Source organism: Echinops telfairi, unplaced genomic scaffold (assembly GCF_000313985.2).
Source record: "Echinops telfairi isolate 266 unplaced genomic scaffold, ASM31398v2 ScPeMD7_3533;HRSCAF=4204_1, whole genome shotgun sequence".
NCBI classification, from domain to species: domain Eukaryota; kingdom Metazoa; phylum Chordata; class Mammalia; order Afrosoricida; family Tenrecidae; genus Echinops; species Echinops telfairi.
This window is the reverse complement of record NW_022107432.1, coordinates 20,571,067-20,594,808: the sequence shown is the minus strand read 5'-3', so window position 1 is coordinate 20,594,808 and position 23,742 is coordinate 20,571,067. Positions and strand designations below refer to the sequence as shown.

The 23,742-nt window shown below is 47.9% G+C and overlaps 1 protein-coding gene across 2 annotated transcripts in view; it reads left to right on the top strand.

Annotated features, from left to right (window-relative positions):
• Positions 1-23,742, top strand: part of RUNX2 (RUNX family transcription factor 2) — a 131,106-nt gene that overhangs the window by 68,880 nt on the left and 38,484 nt on the right. For both annotated transcript variants that reach the window (XM_004710800.2, XM_045294858.1), the window contains exon 3: positions 2,026-2,199. In XM_004710800.2, coding sequence (XP_004710857.1) covers positions 2,026-2,199 — 174 coding nt within the window. The remainder of the gene's footprint in view (positions 1-2,025; positions 2,200-23,742) is intronic.

The following is a 23,742-nucleotide window of genomic DNA, read 5'->3' as shown; positions in this document are numbered from 1 at the left end:
GATAAGGTTGTTTTGTAAAACGAATTTAATTACATAGCTTTGGGAAAAAAATTCCATTTTGGTGGGGGGGTACCCCCTGTAGTTGTAATCCGGATAAACAATCAGAAAGGGGAGTGGAAACAACCATCAGAAAACAGGGAGCTTCTCTTGCCCTTCCCTCACCCTCCCTATCATTTTTCTTCTAGGCCCGGCCCTGTCTTCTAGCGGATGCCCAGCGTGTGTAGCGGCAGGAAGTGGGGTAGTGGGTGCGTTTCAGTTCATGGGCCTCGTCGGAACACGTTTGGCTGTGGACACAGCCACACTCATATTACCAGGCCTTGGCTTCCTGTCTGCTTTCTTTGGGCTGCGTAGGCCATGAAAAAGGAGACAGGAAAATACATTTTGGGGCAAATAAAATAAGGAATTTGTCTTATGAAGACAGCTTATAGTTGGGAAATTCTAATGTTCAACTTAACCCTATCCTGATCTAATCCCTCTTGCCCTGCACTGAACCGAAGCCACACGGCCTGCCATCGAGTCGTTTCGACTCAGGGACCCTGTAGCACCGGTAGAACTGCCCCCGTGGCTTTCCGAGACTGGAAATACTTATGGGAGTAGAAAGCCTTGTCTTCTGCCACCTGGACTCTAAGTAGAAGATAAATGGTTCTCACTGCCCAGGGAATGTCAGACTTCGCATGCTTGAAGATTTTTAGATAATCCTTCATTCGGGTTTTTAAAAACTCCTGTATGGCCAATGACCCTGAGTCCCTTAGTTTTTCCTGAAAGGACACATTCTTAACCAGCCATCATTCAAGTGACTCTCTTTCAAATCCCTTTCAGTTACATTGACATTTTACTAAAATGTTTGGGCTCACCCGAGGCCTCCCTGGTCCAGCATCTAGAGGAAGCCACCCACACTGGGTTGCTGTGGATCGTGGGCATTTTACTTGTTCACCCCACTGCAATCTATTAACTAATGCTATACCCAGAGTCAGTTTGAGTTTTGTTTTTTTCCTTCTTCTTCCTATTATTATTGTACCAAGGCAATGCAATAGTCTGATGACTATATGGTATGATGATTTGAAGAAAGATTAGTGCCCTGGATATATATTAATTGCATCTTTCTTTAACATCCTGAATTTCCTTAGATTTTTGTGTTGAATCAACTAGAAGAGAGACAGAAGTCTTTTTCTTTTTTTTTTTGGTTTGTTTTAATTACAGAGTCTCACATTCACATATGCATCCAAAGGATATTCCTCTTTTTTAAAAAGGGAACAAAAAATCCTCACACTTTTAGATTTGGAAAACAAACACGCTCTCCAATTTAACATAACATCGTACACTTCTGATCTCTTTGCATATCACAAAGCATCCAGATTCTTCTTGAGAATCTGAGCTTCCTAGCTTGAAAATCAGGTAGTATTTCAGATTTTTTTCTACCCCCTCTTCAAGGGATTTTAGGTGTGCTGTTTTCTCAGACCAGAGACTCGGTAATGCAGAGTTATAACAGGGGAAGGAAGCTCACCCCTGTGGTCATCGTGGACATTTCCCTTGGACAAATATGTTTTATCCAGAGCCAGCCCGGCCTTTGGTGCCTTTGCCCCTGCCTAGCTCAGGGACGGGATGCTTTCTGTGCGGGCATTCCCATGGCATTCAGGGGAGGTTTCCTTTTGCATGAAACAAGCATTGAAACCTCCCCTGCACCCACTCATTGAGAGGGCCCCAGGGCTCGGGGAGGGTCCCAGAGAGCTCCTGAGCTCTGGCTTCCAGGCCCTGCTCCTGCTGCACCACCCTCCAAGCCAACCTCTGGGAACCTTGCTTGTCCACTTCTGGAGCAGAGCTAGGCGGGCTTGCCCCCAGCTAGCGCGTGTTAAAGCACGCTGACACCGAAGGCATGGTAGAGACACATCATTATGAATCTCAGTGTGGAAAATCCCTCGACTCTAACCGGCCCCCCCTCCCCGTATGTATGTTCACATATCTATTTAGCATGGTCAATTGTTCAGCTAATTAATATGCTTTTATTTTATGATTTGCTGTTTCCAGGGCACAGACAGAAGCTTGATGACTGTAAACCTAGTTTGTTCTCTGACCGCCTCAGTGATTTAGGGCGCATTCCTCATCCCAGTATGAGAGTAGGTGTCCCGCCTCAGAACCCACGGCCCTCCCTGAACTCTGCACCAAGTCCTTTTAATCCACAAGGACAGAGTCAGATTACAGGTAAGACAGACTCCTAGGTTTCACTTGTACAGACTCTGGCAGGCTGGGGGTGAGGGGCTTCCAGATAAGATGTGTTCACGTCAAAACTCCTGGAGCTGTGGAATGGCTTATTACTCAAGAACCAAGACTTGAAGACCCAGATGTCTTCCTTTCTTTTTTCTAATGTCTAAAAAGAAGATTCTGGTATTCAATGACTCGGGGTAAGAGTTTGGGGATGTTTCTGGTCCTGCTGTCTTCTGCAGAATGCCAGTCTGCACATGGGTGGAATGGTAATGACCCTGCTCTCCGGGAGAATGTTGGGTGTACGTTTCTGTGTTGTGTCCAGGGGGTGCAGGGGGTGCCAGAAAATGAGTGCTACCTTTCCACATTTGGGCTGCCATTTCTCGGAGGTACAACGATTTCAGTGAATTGGCTTGAACATTGCCCAGGGCCAACAGGAAGCCTTCACTAGGCGTGCAAACGCCCTGCCCAATCCGCAGCTCACGGGCAGAGGGAATTGACTCTGATTCACACTTAGCTTCAGGTCCTTAAGTGGCTGGGCTCTTTGTCCATTGCCGCTAAGCTGCTTATTCGGCCTTTCTTCTTAACAATTAACGCCAGCAGCACACGACGCATTAATCATTCATAGTCGGTGCATCCATACCCACCAAGCTTTGCTTCCCTTTTTGTATATCTCTTTTTCCTTCCCGTCCCAGTAGTGCTGAAACATCTACTCTGAGGACTCGTCTGATGCTAGGTCAGTCATGGTGCCAAGAGAGCGGGTTGATCACCATAGATCTTTCATTTGCAGATCACCCGGACTGAGAACCGAAAGGAACTCTCTATATCTGAGGGTTGCTCTCTCTGGCAGAAGGGGACTAGAGAATGAGGGGAGATACCCACTCCAAGCACAGGCTGCCATACGCTTTGCACGTGGATCTTGCTTCATGGCTGACTTTTTGGATATAGTGGCTAGGTTTGAGTACCCTAGTGGTCTCCCAACACAGTTCTTAATAAATCAAGTGACCACCTCCTTTTCTTTTGAACCCATGTCAGGTAAATGTGCTCTTGGACATGGTAGAGTAGTTTTCACACGGTGTGTGGGCAGATGGATGTTAGGTTGACTATATGGGTATGCATAAATATATACATTGAAGCACAATATAGGATCATCATAGTAAAATATGTAACCATGGATGTCTTCATCAAGAAAGAATCATAGCTTTGTGGAGACTGTTGATCTGTGAGAGTGAAAAGGCTGTGTTCACCAGGCACGTGACCTTGATCCGCGTGAGGGGTGAAGTTCACGCTAACTGGTAAATTTCAACCTTGTGCTTAAAGGTGCTACCGCCTCTCAAGTAGTTGAATTTGGATCATTAATCGACGTGCACATACTAAGTGTCTTTTTGGCTCTAAAAAATTTCTGTGCCTATAAAAATATAACAAAAGGTTGCCATTTTAACCACTGTTAAGTGTGTATATACTTCCGGCACTAATTACACTCACCATGTTGTATTTCTCATTTTCAAAAGTTTTTATCACCCCAAACAGATTCGGGGCTCTCTCAACTATGACTTCCCATGCTTGCTCCCATGTCCCCCTGCTATCACGCCCCTGCTATCCCTTGGTAACCACTAACCAGCTTTTGTCTGTAGGCATTTGCCCATTGTAGCTATTTCATATAAAGGGATCATATAATATTTGTTCTTTGACTTGTTTAACTCAGCAAATAATATTAAATATATTCACACCTGCACCTTATACTGAGGTAAATAAGCCAATCACAAAAGGAGAAATATGATATTACCTCACTTGGATAAAAAAGAAAAGACGAGGCAAAGCATGGAGATCAAGGATCATTAGTGGTCACTCCTGGGGGGTGAAGGGGGAGAAAGGGTGGCTCATGCAGAGGGAAAATAGAGCATTCCTTAAAGGTAGGGTTGTACAGCTGATGATTTTTATGATTTTGTAAAGATCATTTTGGGGGGGGGGTGGCTCTTACAGCTCTTATAACAATCCATCTATCCATTGTGTCAAGCATATTTGTACAATTTGTACATATGTTGCCATCATTATTTTCTAAACATTTACTTTCCTATTTGAGCCCTTGGTATCAGCTCCTCTTTTTACCCCGCCCTCCCTTCCTCCTGTGTACATCTGATGATTGTAATTGCTGTCAGTGAGTTGTAAACCTATGAAAAGTCGAATTGGCAAAGGCATGGTAGGCAGATTCACAATGACAAACAAGAGAGGGGAAAAGGTAATTGCTAAGGCTGCGTAGGCACAACTAAACACCTCCTAGTTCGGGGCTCTAGGGTCACAGTTCCATGGGACATCCAAGTTAATTGGCCTAATAACGGGTTTAGTGCTTCTGTTCTGCCTCCTAGCTGGCTGCACAGCGCTTGGGGCTCTTAAAAGCTTGCAAGCTGCTGTGCAAGGCATAAACGTTAGTCGCCGCTCTCCCGGAGCGACTGAAGAAGAAGCGGAGGCAGGAATAGAGGAGGATGTGGAATCTGCGGGATTCATGCCCTCCAGAAGCACCTTAACGACCTCTTTTTCCTTAAGACCAGCACGACTAGATGGTGTGCAGCTACCATTGCCAAACAGTTTGATCAAAGGATCCATAGAAGGATCCCGATCAAAAGGGGGACATGCAGGCATTTCATGTAACCTTTTATAAACAATTATATAAAATATGAGTGTGGCATGTGAAAATGATATAAATAGAAAATTGATTTATGGTAGTTTCCTATCATCTTTATATGATAACCATGCTAGAGCTGCATCTTAGGATTCCAGCTGTAGTGGAATTGCTCAGAAAACCCTATGAAACGCAGTCCTCCTCTGACCCTCCTGGGGTGGATGGCCGTGATTTGAAGTTGACTTGATGGAACCGGTTGTTGTTGTTTTTGTTGTTTTGTATTTTGAACTGACCTGTGGATCCATCTTCACCATTTAAAAATATCCACAGGTATTGGACTCAACAACTTTTCTCAAACTTTCCAAATGCAGACACATGCGTATGCCCCCCCCCACGCCCTAAGCCCACCCAAATGGAGAAAGCTCTGTGAACTTTCTCTGAACACTCTCATGTTCTTAGATAAGGGCACGCCTCTAGCCAAAGGTATGGAGACTTCTACCATGACCCCAAGTTTTAGGAAAATCCAAGAACACCCATAGCAGCAGCAACTTAAAGGTGAATTGAATGTTTTCAATGTGGATTGCATGCTTTCCTGTATGACTTACATTGCTAGTTACAGGTTTAAATTACCTGGTTACTAGGAAGATTTCCTATTTTTTTTTCTTTCTGGATGAATTTTCTTGTTTATATAATAAATATGATTTTGGGTCTGTCACACAGAGAGAATAGGGTCTTAGGTAACTCGGGGCAGGGGGTGGGGAGAGAGAAGGAAATGTTGTCCTTGAGATAATGTGTATTTAAAGGAAACAGTTATCCTACCACGTGCTGTGCCCCAGATGGTAACGTTGTTCCTGGAGTACACCCGGTCTTTTTCCTCGGTGCCTCTTTGCTTGGATTAGTCCATCTGGTCTCTGTCTGCTGACGAGGCCACGCCTCCTTGAAGGAGAAGCAGTAGACTCTCTCCTTCCAGAGAGAGCCTCGGACCGCCATCCAGAAGTCACCACATCCTTCTTTTAAGCTTTAGTGGAGATGACCTTGCCCATACTTTTCTCTGGATTTCTTGTTTCTGCCCTGCTGGATTATAAATTGTCTGAGGGAGTTCTGACAGGGACTTTCTTTCCTTTTGGGTCTTGCACGATTGTGGTAGGTGCTGTTAGTTGCTAGCAAGTCATTTCCAACCCATGAAGACACCTCACGTGTGCAGTTGAACTAACTGCTTGGTGGACTTTCAAGACTGGATCTTTGGAAGCAGGTTGCTAGGCTTTCCACCGAGGGCAACTCAGATAGGTTTGAACTGCCAACCAACACAGCCATTTGTGCCACTCAGAGACTTGAGCCCAGTGATCGCTTCTCGTGAAGTATTGAATTAAAGGTTGAAATGATTAGAAGTTCAGAGGAGAAGAAATGAGCCCAAGAAGGTCTGCGATATAGCAGCTTCCTTTGTCGCATTAATTGTTCTCTAACATTTTCTATCGTAGGGTGCCATTCCACACTGGGATGAACAGTAATCCACAGCACAAGTCACACTGTGATAGGATCCTTCAGACCTTAAGCCATTGGGTTAGCATAGGACCTACACAGTGCCACGATTTAAACTGTGGCTTATGGGCTTTGACTGCATGGATTTTATAACTTTTTTGTGGTATGCTCCATCTGCATTTTTCTCCCTCTGTTCCTTTGGACAAAGGTGTTTGTAAGAGAAAGGGCCTGGCTATTTCTCGTCGACTCTTTGCTCTTGATATTGCAAGCTCTTAGGCTAACACTGAGGATAATGATCATAGCTTTTATAGTTACCACTCATTCTCCCACTTCCATAAGAGCCAAATGAAATTAGAACGCATAAACCGAGGAAGGCATAAGCATTTCGAGTTTCATGGTGTTCTGCAGTGTCGAGGGTCTAGCTCTGCAGCAGGTGGGCTGGCTGCTCGGCCGTGCTGGTCTGACATGTCACTCTGGTGAAGTCTCCTACAGGGCTGTGTTCTCCCTTGGAGCCCCAGTCCTCCCCACAGCTTCCTGAGGAAGCTGCTTCCTCTGTGCCTCTCTGTATCACTCAGACATCTGCTGCCTGACTCTGGGTGCCAGGAAGAACCCCGTCTGTCACAAAGGTCCACTTCCCTTGATTGAAAATGTGGTCATCGAAGTAGAGTAAGGATGCCGTGTTAGAAGATCTCTCTCAAGATAATCACTTTTGAAACTTAGTAGTCTCGGGCTGGGTCTGCAATACCTGCTTTTTAAAAATGATGCTAATTTAGTTTGTTGGGCTTGGTGGGTTGGGACATTTATCTCAATTTTGAAAGTTGGTCATCTTTTGTTAGTTTATTCTTTATCGAGTGCTTACTGCCTGCCAGGCATGGATGTGAATGAACAAGACAGACAGTTTCGTCTGCCAAAGAGCTGGCACTCTGGTGAGTGATAGAACCAATAGATGAATACTCAACCACACATTTCAGATACCGATAAGCCCTGTAAGAAAATGAAATAGGGCCATGCCACAGGGAGCTCAGTGTGATTGGAAAGTTGAGAACGTTGCTTTTAAGAACTTTGAAGATCTCTGAGGAATAGCCTTGCAGGCAGTGGGAAACAGTACAGAAAAGAAGGCCTGGGTCATGTTCAGGAGACCAGAGGAAGGTCAGCCGGGACACAGGGAACAAGGAGAATAACACAGAAAGGGAGGTAGACTTTTCCAAGTTCCTGTTGTGGTTGAGATCATACAGAGCAGGCGTACACCAAGTCAGCAGTGTGTACGTCTGCAGGCCAGTGATCTTTCCGCCCCCTTTTTTTTCCCAAGTTGTGCAACTATCTTCACCTTCGTTTTGAAAATCATTCCTCTTCCACTAGCGCACACTCACTATCCGCTAAGAGTCCTAGCTAATCATTTGAGTTGCTGTTGTCTCTTTGATCTCGTATAGAAAATTCTTGAAAAGTCACAGTGCTTAAAGCAGACTTAACTCTACTAATTGAGCAAAACAAATGTTTGGTTTAAGCTGTTCTTCACTTTGAAGTTGACTTCAAGTTCCATTTTTTGTTTTATCGCAGGGTAGTAGTTTCTGGGGTTCTTTCAGCCTCTATGGCTCCAGAAATTCTAGATATTCTATGAGAATCTTTGATCAAAATGGCCAGGAGTGATAACTGGGTACCATCTAGTACTTCAGGTCTCCTGGCAAAGAAGGGAGTTGTTCATGGAAGCTAGGAGTCACACATTCCTCTCCTGATAGTCAGTCTTGGAGCGCTTTGCTTTTCACCTGATTGCAGTGGGGAGCAACTGAAGGCTCATCAATGTCTTTGAACCGAGGGCCATGCCATTTTCTAATTTCTTTTTTTTTGAAAACCACTCTGGGGGTGATATGAAAAATGAATCGTGAGAAGGCAGTAGTAGAAGCAGCGTTAGGAGTCAAGAAACGGTGCTACTGGTCCAGAAGAGAGTTAAGGGTGGTAACCACGGAGATGGGAAGACTAGCTAAGATTCGTGATGCGTTCTTGCTTTTTAAACAACCATCCACAGCCTTGCTGCTGATGAGAGGAAGACAGGGCTTCGGGGGTTTTAGCCTGGAAGAGCTGGAGGGTAGGAGAGCCATAGGGAGGACTCAGGGAAGGTGAGGTGGGTAGGGGAGAGGACCACTCGTGGAGAAAAGAAGAAGATGCTCAGAGACCTTTGACATCTCACTCCTACAACAGCTCACACAACTTCCCCAATAGCCGCCCAAGGGAGCCCTGGCGGCGTATTGGTTACACATTGGGCTGAAATTTGCATGGTGGACAGTTCAAAACTACCAGCAGCTCCTTGGGAGAGAGAGTGGGCTTTCTAGCCCTACAGGGCCCTACAGTCAGTTTCAGAATCCCACGGGGTGGCAATGGGTCAGCCTTGACTCGATGGCAGTGAGTCTGGCTGTTTTCTAGCCACCCAAACGCCCTCCCCCTCCCAGGACGCGTGGTTTCCCCTTGTGATTTCTTTTCTCCTTTAAAGCCTACTCTTGATTTCCCATTCTTAAAGAACATGTTTTATTTTGTTTTTTTAAAGTGCTCGATAAAGTTAGTTCCATCTCAGATGTAAATGCCGGTAGGGAGCTCAGGGGGCATTTGACCTTGGCATTCGAGAACTCATTCATTAGCAATTGCCTTTCATCCAGGAGCAAATGCAGGGCCACTTCTGCATAAGTTGCTTGGCATTCCATTGTGTAACTAAAAGCGACTTGTTCCTTTGTCATGGACAGTTCAATCATCGAAGCTTCCCCGACCATTTCTTCTGGATTCTGAAATCCGCCACCCCATCTCTTGCTTTCCCTTCTCCTCGACACGCCATGCTTGTTGGGATCATGTTTCCAAGTGCATGTCTGTTCTTCGCTGGAAACTCGGCTCAGATGCCACTACCCTGGTCAGGCCTCCTCCTGCCGACCCCAGGCTCCCATACCACCTTGCCCAAACCTTGATTATGTCACCTCCCTCCTGGTGACAATGATGCGTTTACACGTCTGTCTTTTCCACTAGACCTTGAGCTTTTCAAGGTCTCAGGTCAGGTTCTATTCAGCTTTGTGTCCCTGGTGTCTTACGCAGAGCCTGCTGCGCAGGCTGTGCCTGGTGACTTGTGGCATCGTGATTAGTGAATGAATGAATGAATGAATGAACAGGCCCTGGGGTTCTTCCAGGGAGCGAGGCTCCTCATCTTAGCCCTCATGCTTTTCTGGCACCTACGTGATTGAATTACTGTTTGTTACTATTTCCTGAACCTTTTTGTGTGCCAGACCTCGTACTAAGGATCCTAACTCATGCCCTCTCCCTAACAACTCTGAGGAAACCAGGATCAATCAGAAAGCTCATTTCTATTGAGGGAACGAAGACTCAGAGAAGTCAGTGAACTTGCCCAAGGTCTCACTTAGAACTGTTGTGAATGTATGACATTGACTCACAGGTTGATGGCCCCCAAAGTGTTTTCATGACCCGAATCTTTATGGGAGAGATCACCCAGAGTTGTTGTTAGGTGCCATCCAGTCGGTTCCAACCCAGAGCAGCCCTATGCACAACAGAAGGACACGCTGCCCCCCGTCTGGCTCCACCCTCACAATTGTCCTTAGGTCTGAGCCCATTATTGCAGCCACTGTGACCATCCATCTCCTTGAGGGCCTTCCCCTTCTTCATTGCCCCTCCACTTGACCAGGCACGATGTCCTTCTCCAGGGCCTGGTCTTTCCCGACAAGATCTCCAAAGTATGGAAGACAAAGTCTTGTCCTATTTGCCTCTAAGGAGCACTCTGGCCATACTTCTTCCAAGACAGAGCGGGTGGTCCCTTTAGTAGTCCCTGGAACTTCCAATATTCTTCTCTAGCACCACCATTCAAATGCATTCATTCTTCTTCAGCCTGCTTTATTCAGTGCCCACTTTCATATGCATATGAGGCAATTGAAAATACCATGGCCTGCAGTGACTGTAAACCAAGTGCTTTAACCATTGTGCCATCAGGCCCCCTTATTCTAAAACTGTTGTTATATTGAGTTGCTTCCGCCTCTTGGCGACCTAGTAGTAAGTGGTAAATACAGGGACTAACACCAGATCCACATAGCTCCAGGGTTGGTGCTCTTGCCACCCTGAACCTCCCGAGGCTGCAGTGGATCGCCAGTGTGTCTCTGCTTCCTCTCATTTCGTTTCTTACTAGCCTGCATTTTTATAGGCCTTTGCTGTTTGCAAACCTCTTTTGCATCAAGTTCTCACTAGAGCCTTCAAACAATTCTGTTGAGTCTTTATGTTACAGACAGAAGAGATGGATTCTCCCAGAAATGACTTGCTCCAGGTCTCACCAGCTCTTCTTCTTGATCGAGTGCCCCCGATTCTTAGCCACGCAGTCATCCCCATCCCCACGTGGGGCATGGGACCATGTTCTAAGGGGCTAATATCCTTTCTTTGGGATATTATTTGGAGGTCCCAGAGCCAATATTTTTATAGAAGGGATACACTGGGCATATCTCCATTATATTTGAAGAGACAACACCATTGTTGTTAATACCTAAATACAGTTATAGGCGACAGGTGTCCAGGACAGTGTTTTCAGGAACATTCCGAGAAAACAACCTGCAGGCATCTGGTGGGATAGTAGGGAGCTCAGCAGCAGTTTTACCGTGGCTGCTGTGAGGGAGCTTGCGCCCACTCACCTTCCCTTGGATCCGGTCTCTCCTTGGCAAATCCAGGCTTCTTTAGACATGAAGGTGCCCTGGACAATGAGACCAGCTGGGATCCGGCTGTGTATTTGTTTGGCAGCCCGGGAGGTGAGGCTGTTCTGCTTGTCCCTGAAACATTTTCTAGCCGAATCTAGGAAAGTGGAGAGAGAAGCGTGTATTGCAAATGAGTGTTTGAGTCCTGTGCTGAATGGCCACATGGTTTAACAATTATCAACAAGTTGGGAGGTGGCATGGGTGGCATAGGGTGTGGTGGTGGTAGCTGGGAGGGCGAAGGGGTTGGGGAGAGGTCCCAGGACTGCTGGTGAGCAGGAAGATGGACTGTAGGGTGCCAGCAGGGTTGCAGGGAGTGCAGCAAGGACGTCCCGTCAAGTCTCCTGCTTCCTTACCCTCCAGGGTGCCACCAAATTATCTCTTAAGGAACCGAACTCTCCACCCGGAGACCGATTCTTGTCCTTTGGAGGTGCTGTGTTGCGTCTTGGGAAATTGTTGGAAAGCATCATCCTGCCCTTTCTTCGAGACCTTTCTGGCAGGATAGCTGGTCATTCTGTTGGCTACCCTGCTGTAAGGGGTCCCTTATGGTGCAAAGGCTAAAGCACTTAGCTGCTCACCTAACAGGTTGGCAGTTCGAACCTACCCAGGTGTTCTTTGAGAGCCTGACCTGCTAATCTACTCCCATAACAATGACAGCCTGGGAAATCCGAGAAGGGGCAGGTCTACAGTCTACGAGTTGAAAATCAACTTGGTCTTTGGAGTTTCTGAGTCAAATATCAACTCCACCTTACTTAGCCACAACCTGCACATAGACAAGCAGGACATCTCTTTAGAGGAGGCAGCTGGTCATGATCTTGATGCAAAAAGGGCACAGATCCTGTGCTGACATTCTGTTACACGATCGTTCAGCCCTGACAGCCATTTTTGGCAAGAGAGCAGAGTACAGTGCTAGCTTTGGGGCACTGAAGCTCCGTAGGGTTTTGGGAAGGGTTGGGGGCAGCACCTCATGTTGCTACAAGCCTGTTGGTAGCATCCCCAGAGTCGCTTCAGGTGTCCTGGGTGTTTTGTTAATTGTACTTCTCTTAGTTGGAATACCCTATTCAGTGAAGACGCTTGGGCTTTGTTAGGCTTCTAGGAAAGCAGAGAGGTCATGTTCCAAGAAGAATTCATTCTCTGAGTTCCAAAGTCGTGTCTTCATCATTCTCTCTTCTCTGGAATAGAGTTTGACGTTTGGAAATGAACTGTGTGTTGGCAAAAGGATCAGAACAGGAGACGAGCTGATGCAGTCCAGCCACAGACAGCAGCTTAGGGCAAGAATAATCGGAGGAGCCAGTCAGCCCAGTGACATCTTCCTGCCTTGGTTTCATAGGGGGAGCTGGGCTGGGTTAGGGCGTGGCTATGACTTGGTACAAGCAAACAAGGAAGATCTTGAGCTAGCTATCATGATGGGAGAATATCTTGCAGGTTGTAGATTAGGGTGACAGGTTGAAGATCTTCCCGGAGGGAGCTGACTTCATCTTTCGGCCTTGAAGCGAGGCAGCTGTCAAGTGCAACGGTTAGGAGGAAAGTCTGTCATCGGGATGTTCAAGGTTCAGTTCAGGTGGAAAGTCATGTCCCGTGGAAAGGTAGATGGCAGGTGGGAGCTCTTGGCACTTCAGTCAACCATCTTCCCTAAGACATCCAGAGATTCCGCTCCTTGCTCTGCTGGGCCAGTGCTTCAGTCTGACATTGCCTTGAGGGAACACCGTCCTCTCGCTCTGTCTGACCAAGACAGCAGGCAGGAATCCATTAATACCCACTAGGGTTGTATTAACTTCTTGTCATTCCTTCGGTGACTTCAGTCCAAAGAAATCTCTACTCTTAAGGCCGGTGTCTTCTACCCGCCCTGCAGTTGGCCGAGTGCGGGGCTGTGCTTTGTTCTTCGCACTTTCATTGTGCTGCTTCTGCCTAGCCCATAGGGTCATTTCATCGTTCTGACTCTTCGATCGGGGTGGGGGTCATTCCTCACAGCTTTGTTTTTCCGTGATGCTCAGACGTTTGCTTCGATGTCTTCAAAACTTTGATGGAGAGGTTGGAAAGAAGCAGGATTTCGATCAGCCGTGAATATGCCACTCTACACCTCTCTCCAAGGTGACCGTGAGCTGTACTAATGGTCCCTCGAGGGCAGGCCTTTTAACTAGCTAGAAATCCCATGTAGCACACTCTCCTGTCAGTTGGCCCACAATAGACAGATGAGCTTTCTTTAAATCTCTTGCTTTCATAATCCTAGGAGGCTAGGTATTTGCAAACCCATTCTGTTGTCGGATACTCGGATCAGATGTGAACCTTTTTTGTTTTTTGGGGGGGACACAGGCGATTGAAAATGACTTCAGTGTGTTGAGTGGACTGTAAGCAAGTCAACACCAACAGTGGCTCCAAATGGAAACCAGAACAACTGGTTGAGACTTAGATCTCGCCCAGAGCAGTATCATTTTCAGCATAAGATAAACAGGGGATGGGAATGTGGCAGCATCACGTTGGGCAGAAAGGCAGCATCTGCAAATGCTTTAACAATGATCATGTGGAAGAGCAAGACTGGAGAGTGCATCAAAGATGAGCAGTGAGTGGAGTTACAGGGAGCCTTATTGCACCCAAGACAAAGAAAAACGTTTTCAAACTTGCTCCATCAAGTAGAAGCCTCTTGCTTGCTAATCACTATAAATTCTTGTAACGCTCTGGGATGCAGCTCATCTTGGAGTGGAGACAGGCATTTATTTAAAGCAGCAAGCTGCTCTTCCTTATCTCCCCACCTCTCTCCGGCCTTGATTTCTTCTTAAGAGCATATGTTTTGCACTTTCTATTTGAAGATCATTCTTGATAGGGAAGATTTAAGTCAAAATAACGTTGAGTGATTTTCCTTTCTAACTGCCATCAGTAAACATTATACCTGTGGTTCCAAAGGTCGGGTGTGTTGCATCGCCTGGGGAGCAAGTTATAGAGATAAGTGCTCAGGTTTTACCTCTGAGTCAAAGTGTATGAGGTGGAGCTGGTCCACATGGCTCCTCGTTGCAGGCCAGGGGCCCATAACCTTGAGCTCAGCCTTGCCCATTTGAAGCCCATCCTGATCCATGCTGAAACCTTCTCTGCTGTCTCACCCTTCCCTCTTGGTGTGATGTGTGCAGGCGGCGTGGTGCTCTAAGCTCACTTCCTGAGTTCCTAAGCACACCCCATCCCTGGGCTCCACCCTTATGTCCATTCCACTGCCATTTTCTCTACCTGCCCTTCCCTGGACCAGCCTTCTTCCTCGCTTCTCTTATAATGCTGGCAGAGGGAGACTATACATATACCTCTCTGGGTATGGCATCCGGTACTTAAACATGCCTCAATGACCTTCCTTTGCACTTAGGGTAAAGACAGACCCCAAGCATGGCCCTGCAGGTTCTCTAGGAGCCAGCCCCTCCTTGCCTGTCTTCAGTCCCCTCTCACACTTTCCTGAATCTCACGTCAGTGCTCCAGCCACACTTGCTTTTTCTTAGCCCTTAAGATAAACCCGGCTGGGAAGGGATGAGCTCAGTCTTGATTCACGGTCACTACCCCTAGTGCCCAACACCATACCAGAGCAGGTACTGGGGAAGTGTTTTTGAATGAACGAGTGACTACGAGACAGCCCATCTGGCAGTTGGTATCACCAGGCCTGGGGACCTTCCATATCACCTACCTGCTAGGTCTGATCCCCTGAAGGTTGGCATCAAGCCTGATTTGAACCTGAGTTTATCATACTCACTTTGATATTGCGGTTGGAGCTAAGGCTCCCTACCTCATGACCAGTGCCACAGTCCCGCTGTCTCTTAAGTTCTGGTCCTACCTACCTGCAGATGATTCTCCTTCTCGACTGGCTTCCCTGGTGAGGTCCAGCGGATGACAGGCCCAGGGTAGGTATGACCTGTTGTATTGTCTCTTCCTTCTTCTCTGGGCAGGATCAGTAGAAGGTAGGCGCGAACAAGCCCTGTCCCTCCTTCGCTGCAAGGCAGTTGTGAGTGCCATTCATCCAGAGGTTGGTGGCACCTGTGGGGCGCTTCTTATCACCTTGCCTCAATTTACCTTCATTCTGGTTCATTTTTCACAAGCATACGATTGATTTCTCCTCCTCTCCTTGTTATTGTCTCCTAAGAGCTACTAAGCTCCTTCCCTCCTCTTGTTGGTCTAGGGACATACCTACCCAGTGTCCTGCTGGGACACCCTCCATAGCCTCAAGTTTTAGCCAAACACTTCCTTGCTTCTAACCTCAATTCCAGTTTAAAGCTCGCTAGCTTAGTTGACCCCATTTCCTGACAAATGCTTTTGAAGGGTCCCTTGGTCAGTTGGCGAAACTAGTGGGACTAGAGGGGGAGTCAGAGTTCTGCATGCGGGTCTTCACTGCAGACATCAGTCCAAACTCTCTGTGACAGGAGGTTCCCAAAGTGTCCCCAACTGTCAGCTGCCCGAATAGGCGTCAGCATGTGACTACTATGTCCAGAAGGGACTCTGGGAGTAGGGAGTCTCCTTTTCTGGACCCTCAGAGTCATGGCATTTCAGAGCTGAAAAAGAGCTGAGGGATCATCCAGCAAATCCCTCATCCTCTAGGTGACAACAGCGCGACTCAGAGCAGGTCACTTTTGGGCTCCCAGCGACTCTGTCCAGGCCAAAGCCCTGCTGCCACCAGCCAAGGGCTCTCCATGCTCCCGGAGAAGGCTGTTTACCACGGAGTCTCCTATGGGTCAAGAGAACCGGAAGTGTCAGGGAAAGCTCATTCCCCAAGTCCAGTTTGGCTGAGAGGGTTCTTAAAGAGGATGGGAGATTTGATTGTTTTACCGTGGGAGTCTGTGCATGCTTTGACGTGTGGCTGGATGTCAGCATGTTTGTGTTGTGACAGAAATAGTCCAGGGCAGGACACTGTAAAGCCGCCTCTCCCGGGTGAGGCGATCATCTTTACCTGGCCCCGGCGGTGCCTTGGTTAAGTACTTGGCTGCCGATGGTGAGACTGATGGTCGGAAGATAGCCCAGCAAAGCCCAGTGGTGCCATGCTCCTCTGTCCCATGCGTTAGCATCCACCCAGTGGCACTCAACCACAACACGTGCCTTACCATACCGGGTCCCTGCTGCCTGCCGGGTCACTTCCATCCCAGGGGACCCCTTGTGTGCTGAGGGGTTGTGACCTCAGGGAAGCAGACCACCAAGGCTACCTTCCTAGGCGCCCCGGGATGAACTCGAACCACTGACCCTTTGGCTCCCCAAACCCTTACCATCTCCCACATTCCTGCTCTTTCACCCACAGACTGTCCATCACGCTGTGTTCGCGTCCAGCACCCCTGGCTTCTGCAGGGAGGGTTGCGGTTTACACAGCTTGATTTGAGTATAGCAAGTATAGCTTGGGGGGGGTGGGGGGAGGATGGGCGAAGGGCAGGAGTGGAAATCTCTCACTGTGCCCCGCTCCCCAAGTCTAGCAGGCACTCCCGGCAGAGGCACCGGGTTTGGGTAGAAATCACTGGCCCACCAGGTTTCATGTTACTCAGAAGCCTGCCTGGCAACGCAAACAGGAAGAAGCCCTTGGTGTGCCAGTTCGGGCTCTGCCCTTGTTGACTGTTTCCTCCCCTCTCTGCGTGAAGTTTAGCACCATGTCCAGGGTGTGCCCTGTTGTGATTCTTAAGAAAGCAGGCCCCTCTTCACACACCACCCTCCCCCCACACACGCTCCACTCGCAGTGCTTACGATGGTAGCCTGCTGACTACCTCTTATTCTGGCTGGGCTTCTGAAAAAGATCATTACCCGCCTTCCCTGCATCCAAACTTCATTCACGAAGAAAGGCCTTCTCTTTGATGTCTTAGCGTCCATGCGTTTTCTTAGAGTATCTCGGCGCCTGTCCCACTGCCCTCCTCCCCACCCACACCAACCATCTGCCCTCCTCTCTGCTCTCCTCTTGTTGTTTGCAGACATGACCTGGAGCTCTTCAGGACATTTGTAAGTTGGGAGACTCTCAGAGCTCATGCATCAGCCAGGAAGGCCCTGCACCCCCCCTGTTTCAGCAAGAAAAAGAGAGGTAGCTTTTCCTTGGGATCCAAAAGTTGAAAGACAAACACGGGGCTTTGGAAAGCCCATGGAAGGACAGGGTGAAGATCGTGCAGGTGTCCGACACTTTTTTGCACCCTCTTTGTGGTTCCCTGTAGTTTTGCCTGATGCAGACACAGCTTGAGATGTGTGAGCCACTCCTCCCGCCCCAGCATCCCTTGTAGACTCAGCCTTCTGTTGTGTCCGCATCAGGCTGTAGAGGATGGCAGGCAGATGGGGCCAGTCTCCCCCAGGAAACTACACTGTGGGGCCTCCACTCTAGCAGGGGGATGTCGAAAACTGGCTTTGATTTTCATTCATGTCTTCCCTTCAGAGTGTTTTTTAAAAACACAGCCCATGTTTGGAACCTCTTTAAGTTAAGTGTTTCACATCTTCCATTGTACTTTAAAAATTATTGTGTGATCGCTTATGTTGACCTATCACAGGCCTTGCTTGCTCAAGGCGAGAAGTGCCTTGTTTCTTACACATCCCTGGGACCGCGACACAGGCTTCAGTTAGCTCTACATCACAACAACAGTGGCTACTTTGCTGATGTGCAGACTCCCTCCCACCCCACTCAAAACCCCTATTGAGGAAGCAGATTGCAGCAGCAACAACCCTTTCTGCTGTTGAAATGAGAAATGCAAACCCACCCCCTTGCTATGGCGTCTGTTCTGACTCATAGCAACCCCGGGGGGCAGATTTGAATGGCTCCCTGGGGTTTCTGAGGTGGCGACAGACAGTCTCTTCTTTCTCCTCTGGAGCGCCTGGTGGGCTTCAACTGCTGACCTCATGGCTAACAGACCAACATAGCCCATGGGCCCCTGACTCCTTGTGCTGAGGGAAGGAGGCCTGCCTATGAGCCCTGCTCCTTGCCTTCATGAGTTGGGAGAGAAACTCCAAGATGTGCGCAGGCGTCTGGACTTGGGGTGTCCGTTTAAAGTATAACCTATATTGAGGGGTACCGGAAGTTTGGGTAGGAACCATGCCTGCCCGTGACAGACTTGACCTCAGTTGACATGCATGCTGAAGGCTGAAGGAATTCCTTATTCTAAATGGCTGGTTCCTTTTTATGCCTTTCAGTGGCATACGGACCTCATACAAAGAGAAAATTAACTTGAATGCCTTCACACCTAGATTTCAGTCTACTCTGATAAAAAACCCTCACTGATTTCTTCTAGAAGAGTGGACGTTCAGGTCTGAAGGGCCAGTGTTTTTGTTAGTTGCCACAGACCTGGCCCTGGGCATGTGGTACCCCATGCTGTGGAGTAGACCTGTCTCAAAGGGTTTTCTTGGCTGTCATCTTTTGGAAGCAACTTCCGAGGCGTATCTTCTGTATAAGGATCCCTGGAGGCACAGGGGGTGACACGTTGGGCTGCTAAGCATCAGGTCAGCGGTTCAAATCCCGCTGTCACACTGCAGATGAGGCTTTCTGCCTCCATAAAGTTTTATAGCCTCAGAAACTCACAGGGCCTGCCCTACTCGGCCCTGTGTGGTTGCTATGAGTCAGAAACAACTCAGTGGCAGTAAAGCTGGTTTTTTGGGTGTGGATCTTTTGGTAGGAAGACTGGTGGTGCTGTCAGATCCCTGCAGGGTTGGTGGTTCAAACCTGCCAGCCACTTTTCGGAAGAAAGATGAGACTGGGCGCCCCTGTGGAGATCTAGTCTGAGATACCCTATGTGGGGCTGCCACACGTCGGGATCGACTTTCTGGCAGTGGGTTGATTCCTTGGGATCACTTGTGTACCTGCTGGGTGGGTTTGAATTGCCAACCTGTGGGTTAGCAGTTGATCACACACGGCCGTGGCCCGCAGGTTCCGGAGGGGGCAGTGCTGCCTGGTTTCCATTGTGGCGGCAGTTCTCGGTGTGATTTCACAGGTGTCACCGAGGTCTGTTTTCTCATGGGTGTTACCTCTGGGAGCTCTAGGAACACCCAGGTCCCCACAGCTTTCTCGTCGTTCTTTCCTCTCCCTTTTAGTCATTCTGGTTAGTCACATCCTGCCTCCCAAGGACAGCAGGCTTATACTATAGGAAAGATCTGATTTTTCTCTCCCGAGTTGATGCCACCGGTCAAAGCTGATCACAGCTTCCCTCCACCACCCACTTTTGTTTTTCTTTCTTTCAGGTGACAGGGGAGACGTTTGAGGGGGAGGGAGAGGAGGGAACGGGCCGGATGGACATGCGTCTGTGATATCAGTACTGCATATTTCCTAAGAATCGAGGCGTATGTCTGGATGCAGAAGAACCCAGGCACCAGGGGATTTGCTTATAAATCATTACATGTGTATAACTGCATATGCCAACACGTTTAATTTCCCTAGTGTTGCCATGCAAGGATCAGGTCTGGTTCTGAAGAATGCCACAGAGATGCAGTGGATTGCAGTTTTAACCATACCCGGGCACTCTGAAAGTGTAACATAGCTTCATCTCTTTGGACCCTTTCTACAGATTGTACCAGATAGCCTCTGAAAAAACTCAGGTGGGGTTCACGGTCACCCAGGATTGGTACCCCTGTCCTCAGAGACATACAGATCAGACACGGGCTTCTTGCTAATAGAGTGTTGGGACATGACCCCTCCTCCCAGGGCTCTGCAGACACGAAGACAAGAAAGCAGTCAGTGTGACACACCGGTCACCATGACTGGATGGAGCAGATCCTGCTTGCTGTGCTTGGGGAGCCCAGGGTTGAGGTGGGGCCAGGTTCTTGCTTGCTGGGGGTTAATATAGCGGGCATGTCTCAGAACTGGCCAGGTCTTGTACCCTTCCCTTAGGACAGATTGGCCTTGCCTAGTAACATCCAGGCCGCCTGGTCTGACTCAGCCAAGGTAGGCGTGAGTCTCAGAAGTCTCAGGTTTCTTCAGGAAGCTGAGTTCAGAAATTGTTCAAGAGATCAGGTTAAGGTGACTTTGCTCTATGAGATGAGTCATTGTTTACTGCCCCCCCCCCAAAAAAAAGCAAATTGACCCCATTCATATATATTTTCCCCCCAAGATAAAATAGATTAATTTTAGGCATTTACATGATAAGAGTAAATGGAGTACCTAGAGATAGACAAAGTTTGACTCCAACAAATCATTTCTCGATCAAATTTGCCCCAAAGGAGATAAACTAGTTGAAATGGCTCAAGAGACTGGGTATTCCTCATTGGGCATTCACACCACACTGGCCTACTGAAGACGGGATTAGAGAGTTTTTTGTCTGTTGAGCACTTAAAAAGATGAAGGATTTTTACGCCATCTATATTTTTTACTAAAGACCTGAAGAGGCCAAGTGACCACTGTTGGCGAACCATGATAAAAACATTAGACTTCCTCCACCCGTGAGACTCTCAAACTAAGAAGGAACCTGATTGAGGTTCAATGATCATCAAGAATTTTGACATAGTCTCCAAATTGTGGACCTAAAAACTACAGGACACGCTCTGTCAACAAGCCCACTTGCCAAGTCCGGCTGGTAGGACATCGAGTGGACTCAGAATCGGAGGCTGTAGGCTGCAAACACAAGCACAGAGTCACATTCAGTGGGGGCAGTGTGTGTGTGGGGGGCAAAAGTAATCCATGCCCTCGACTGCTAACTGAAAGGATGAGGGTTCTAGTCCACCAGGAGTACCTTGGAAGAAAGGTCTTGGAGGTCTACGCCTGGAACATCAGTCCCCAGGAAAACGGATGGGGCCCCGGTACACTCGGGGCCACGACGAGTCAGAATGGACTCAGGGGGGAGGAGTAACTGTGGCGTGTACTTATGGGGTTCTTTCTGTGTGCACAGCCCTTCCTGATCTTCCTGATCAAGCTCATCTGATCTTGGTAGCAGCTTCCTGAGTGAAGGGATTCACGTTTCTCCCCCTGATCCTGACCTAACCCTAGCCCTAACCCGTTGAGGCTCCAGAGAGGCCTCACAGCTCATCTGAATCACAAAGCCCAGCAATGGTGGAGCTGGGTTGATGAGCCCTCTCTCACAAGCAGAAGGGCCTTGGAAGACCTTTTTTTTAAAAGCTGCTGCTATTGGGTAATCACACCAGGCTGCTAACAGCAGGTCGGGGTTTCAAATCCACCAGCAGCTCCTTGGGAGAAAGAGGGACCTCTCTGCTCCTATAGTGATATGCAGCCTTCGACTGCTTTTATAGCGTTGCTACGCATCAGAATTGACGCGTTGGCAGTGGGTTTGGGCTTTCTTCGGCTTTTGCTTTTCTTCACGAACTCTTTCCTTAAGTAGGTCGCTATCATAGTGCCTCGGGATGGAGATTGCCAAAGAGATGGCCTGGGCTTCAGCCTGCCCTCAGAGAGAGAGAAAACAGAGAGAGCTTCTTCCTTGTTCGAGGATAGTGGGAAGTTATTTTTCCTAATCTTGGATCTCTCTAGGGAAGACCTCCGCTGAAAGTAAAGCTGGCCCTTCCTAGACCATGTTAGTATATATTCTGGCAGGCAGGAAGTTTATGTAAAGCCTAAAACCTCACTGATACCATGTCAGCCCCCTTCTTCTTTTCCAGCCCGGTGGGAATGTAGAGGCTCTTTCTCAAACCTCTTGGTCTCCACTGCCAGGAGAATCATAAGGCTATCTCCTCCCTCCAAGTTAATACCCTCATTTCTCTGAGCTATTTAAACATGAATCATTGTAGTTATTCTTTACAACTTCTGAGTTCTTATTTAAGCTGGGAGCTCTATAAGGAACTACCAGTTACTGTAGAACAGTATGTCCCAGAGAGAGCACTGGGATGATCCAGGCAGTGGGGTGGGCTGCGGAACAGATGCCTAACATTTTATCCTGGATTAGGGGCTATACCTCACTGCCAGCAGGTCGACCATGACTCATCGCGACCCTATAGGAGACCCATGTAGGCTTCAGAGACTGGAACATTTTTGGTAACAGTTTTATTGGCCTCTATCTAGCATGCCATTCAATAATTCACTCCTATCAAGAAAAGCTATGGGAGACTGCAGCTCTTTACAAAAGCAGCGTGCCCCATCTTTCTCCCATGGGCTATAGTACAAAGTTTGTCATTACCAGAAGGTACTGAGCAGGTCTTTTTTTACGTTTTCCTTTCTGAAAACGGGGCAGTAGGCCAAGTGAGTTTGGGAACCTACGCAGTAGAGGACTGGGCATATCAGTTCAACTGCTTGATCAGGAAGTCACCCTCTGAGGTTGGGTTACTGACCTCCTTTCTACTGAATGAGGAAGCAGAGGCTTTGAGCAGCCAGATTTGAGCCCTGTGCATCCAGCTCCCTCCGTGGGTGACGTGGCCCTTGTTCGTTTCATCTGCTGAAAATGTGGCTTGAGAGAAGGCCCTGCTTTGGTGGGAGAGTCTTTTCTGGTACCCTAAATACTGAGTTGTTCTCCATCCCAACATCATTGGCCATGTAGCTGGAAAGCGAATGACATTCATGGTGCGAGACGAGGAATTCGTACATCAACATCAGCGCTAACAAGGACCAGCCATGCACGTTTAAAATCTTGCTCATCTCTCCTGCCTTGGGTGTTTTTAAAGTACAGGCGGTGCTCATGACTTTTATGATGGAGTAAGTAGTCCCTCCGATTTCTCAAGGAAGATTTCATTAACCATGCACAGTACCAGACCTGAATCCAAATCTCAAACTCAGGTAAATGTTCCCCCAAATGGAGTGAGATGGGATTTTCCCTGTATGTCTGCCAATGTCTATATACATCAGAAAAATATCCAGACATAGCTCATTATTTCTAACCAAGGAAATACGTTCTTAATTGAGACAGTCTTTAAATACGTGGTTTCTGAACTGAATAAACAGGGAAACAGCTCAAGCTAGACGGCTCTGATGGTTCAGAAAAATAAAGACTTTAAAAGAGGGATCACCTGAGACAAACCCATCTTGTCATACTCATTTTCAGTCTTAGAAGCAAACGGAGATCCACTCGGGGGTTGATAATTGTTTTACAATGAAGTCATTCATTTCAAAGGACGGTAGGGGATTTGGGAGTCATTTGAAGATCCCATTCAGATGTAAGAGGGGGCTTTAAAACATTTGTGGGAAAGTTCCGTTATCTTTTAATTCCACCCCCCCACCCCAGACATGTTGAGACCGCCTCCTATCAACTCTGGTTCGTGTTTGTCTGAGTCTAGACACTGTTCCCGGGGCACCAGGTGATGGACAGCAGACAGGGACTGGTAGCTTCTGAGTGCCTGCGTAGGGACGCCTGCTCCCTTCATCGCTCCCGGCGCACTTTTTTACATTTTTGTGATTCAAGGGTTGCTAACCTTTTAACAAAACGAGGACACGAGAGCTCAGAGAAGCAGAGAGATTCACCCAAGATCACACAGCTAGAAAATAGAAGTCTCAGAGTGAACCTAATTTTTACGAAATCGGAACCTAATTTCATGCATTGAGAAATCCCCCTTACTCCGAGACAACAGGCTATCTGTCCCAGGCGCTAGGCCTGATGTGTCCGAATTTTAAACATCAATATAAAGCAGCTTAAATAAGCAGAGGAAACATCCATTATGAGACACATGCTCAGGATTCAACTTGATTAGCCTTCAACTACGTGGAAAACATCTGCGTGGTCTTGAGTTTGTTCTTCCCCAAAACCCTGTAGAGAAGCAAGAGGTGATATTGTCAATTAGTGCTAGGCACATAGCCCAAACGAGTTGCCTCCCCATCGTTTTTTATTCTTAAGGTGACTATAGGTAGCACCAGACCACATTCCAAACACGTGACATCCTTTCAACAGATTG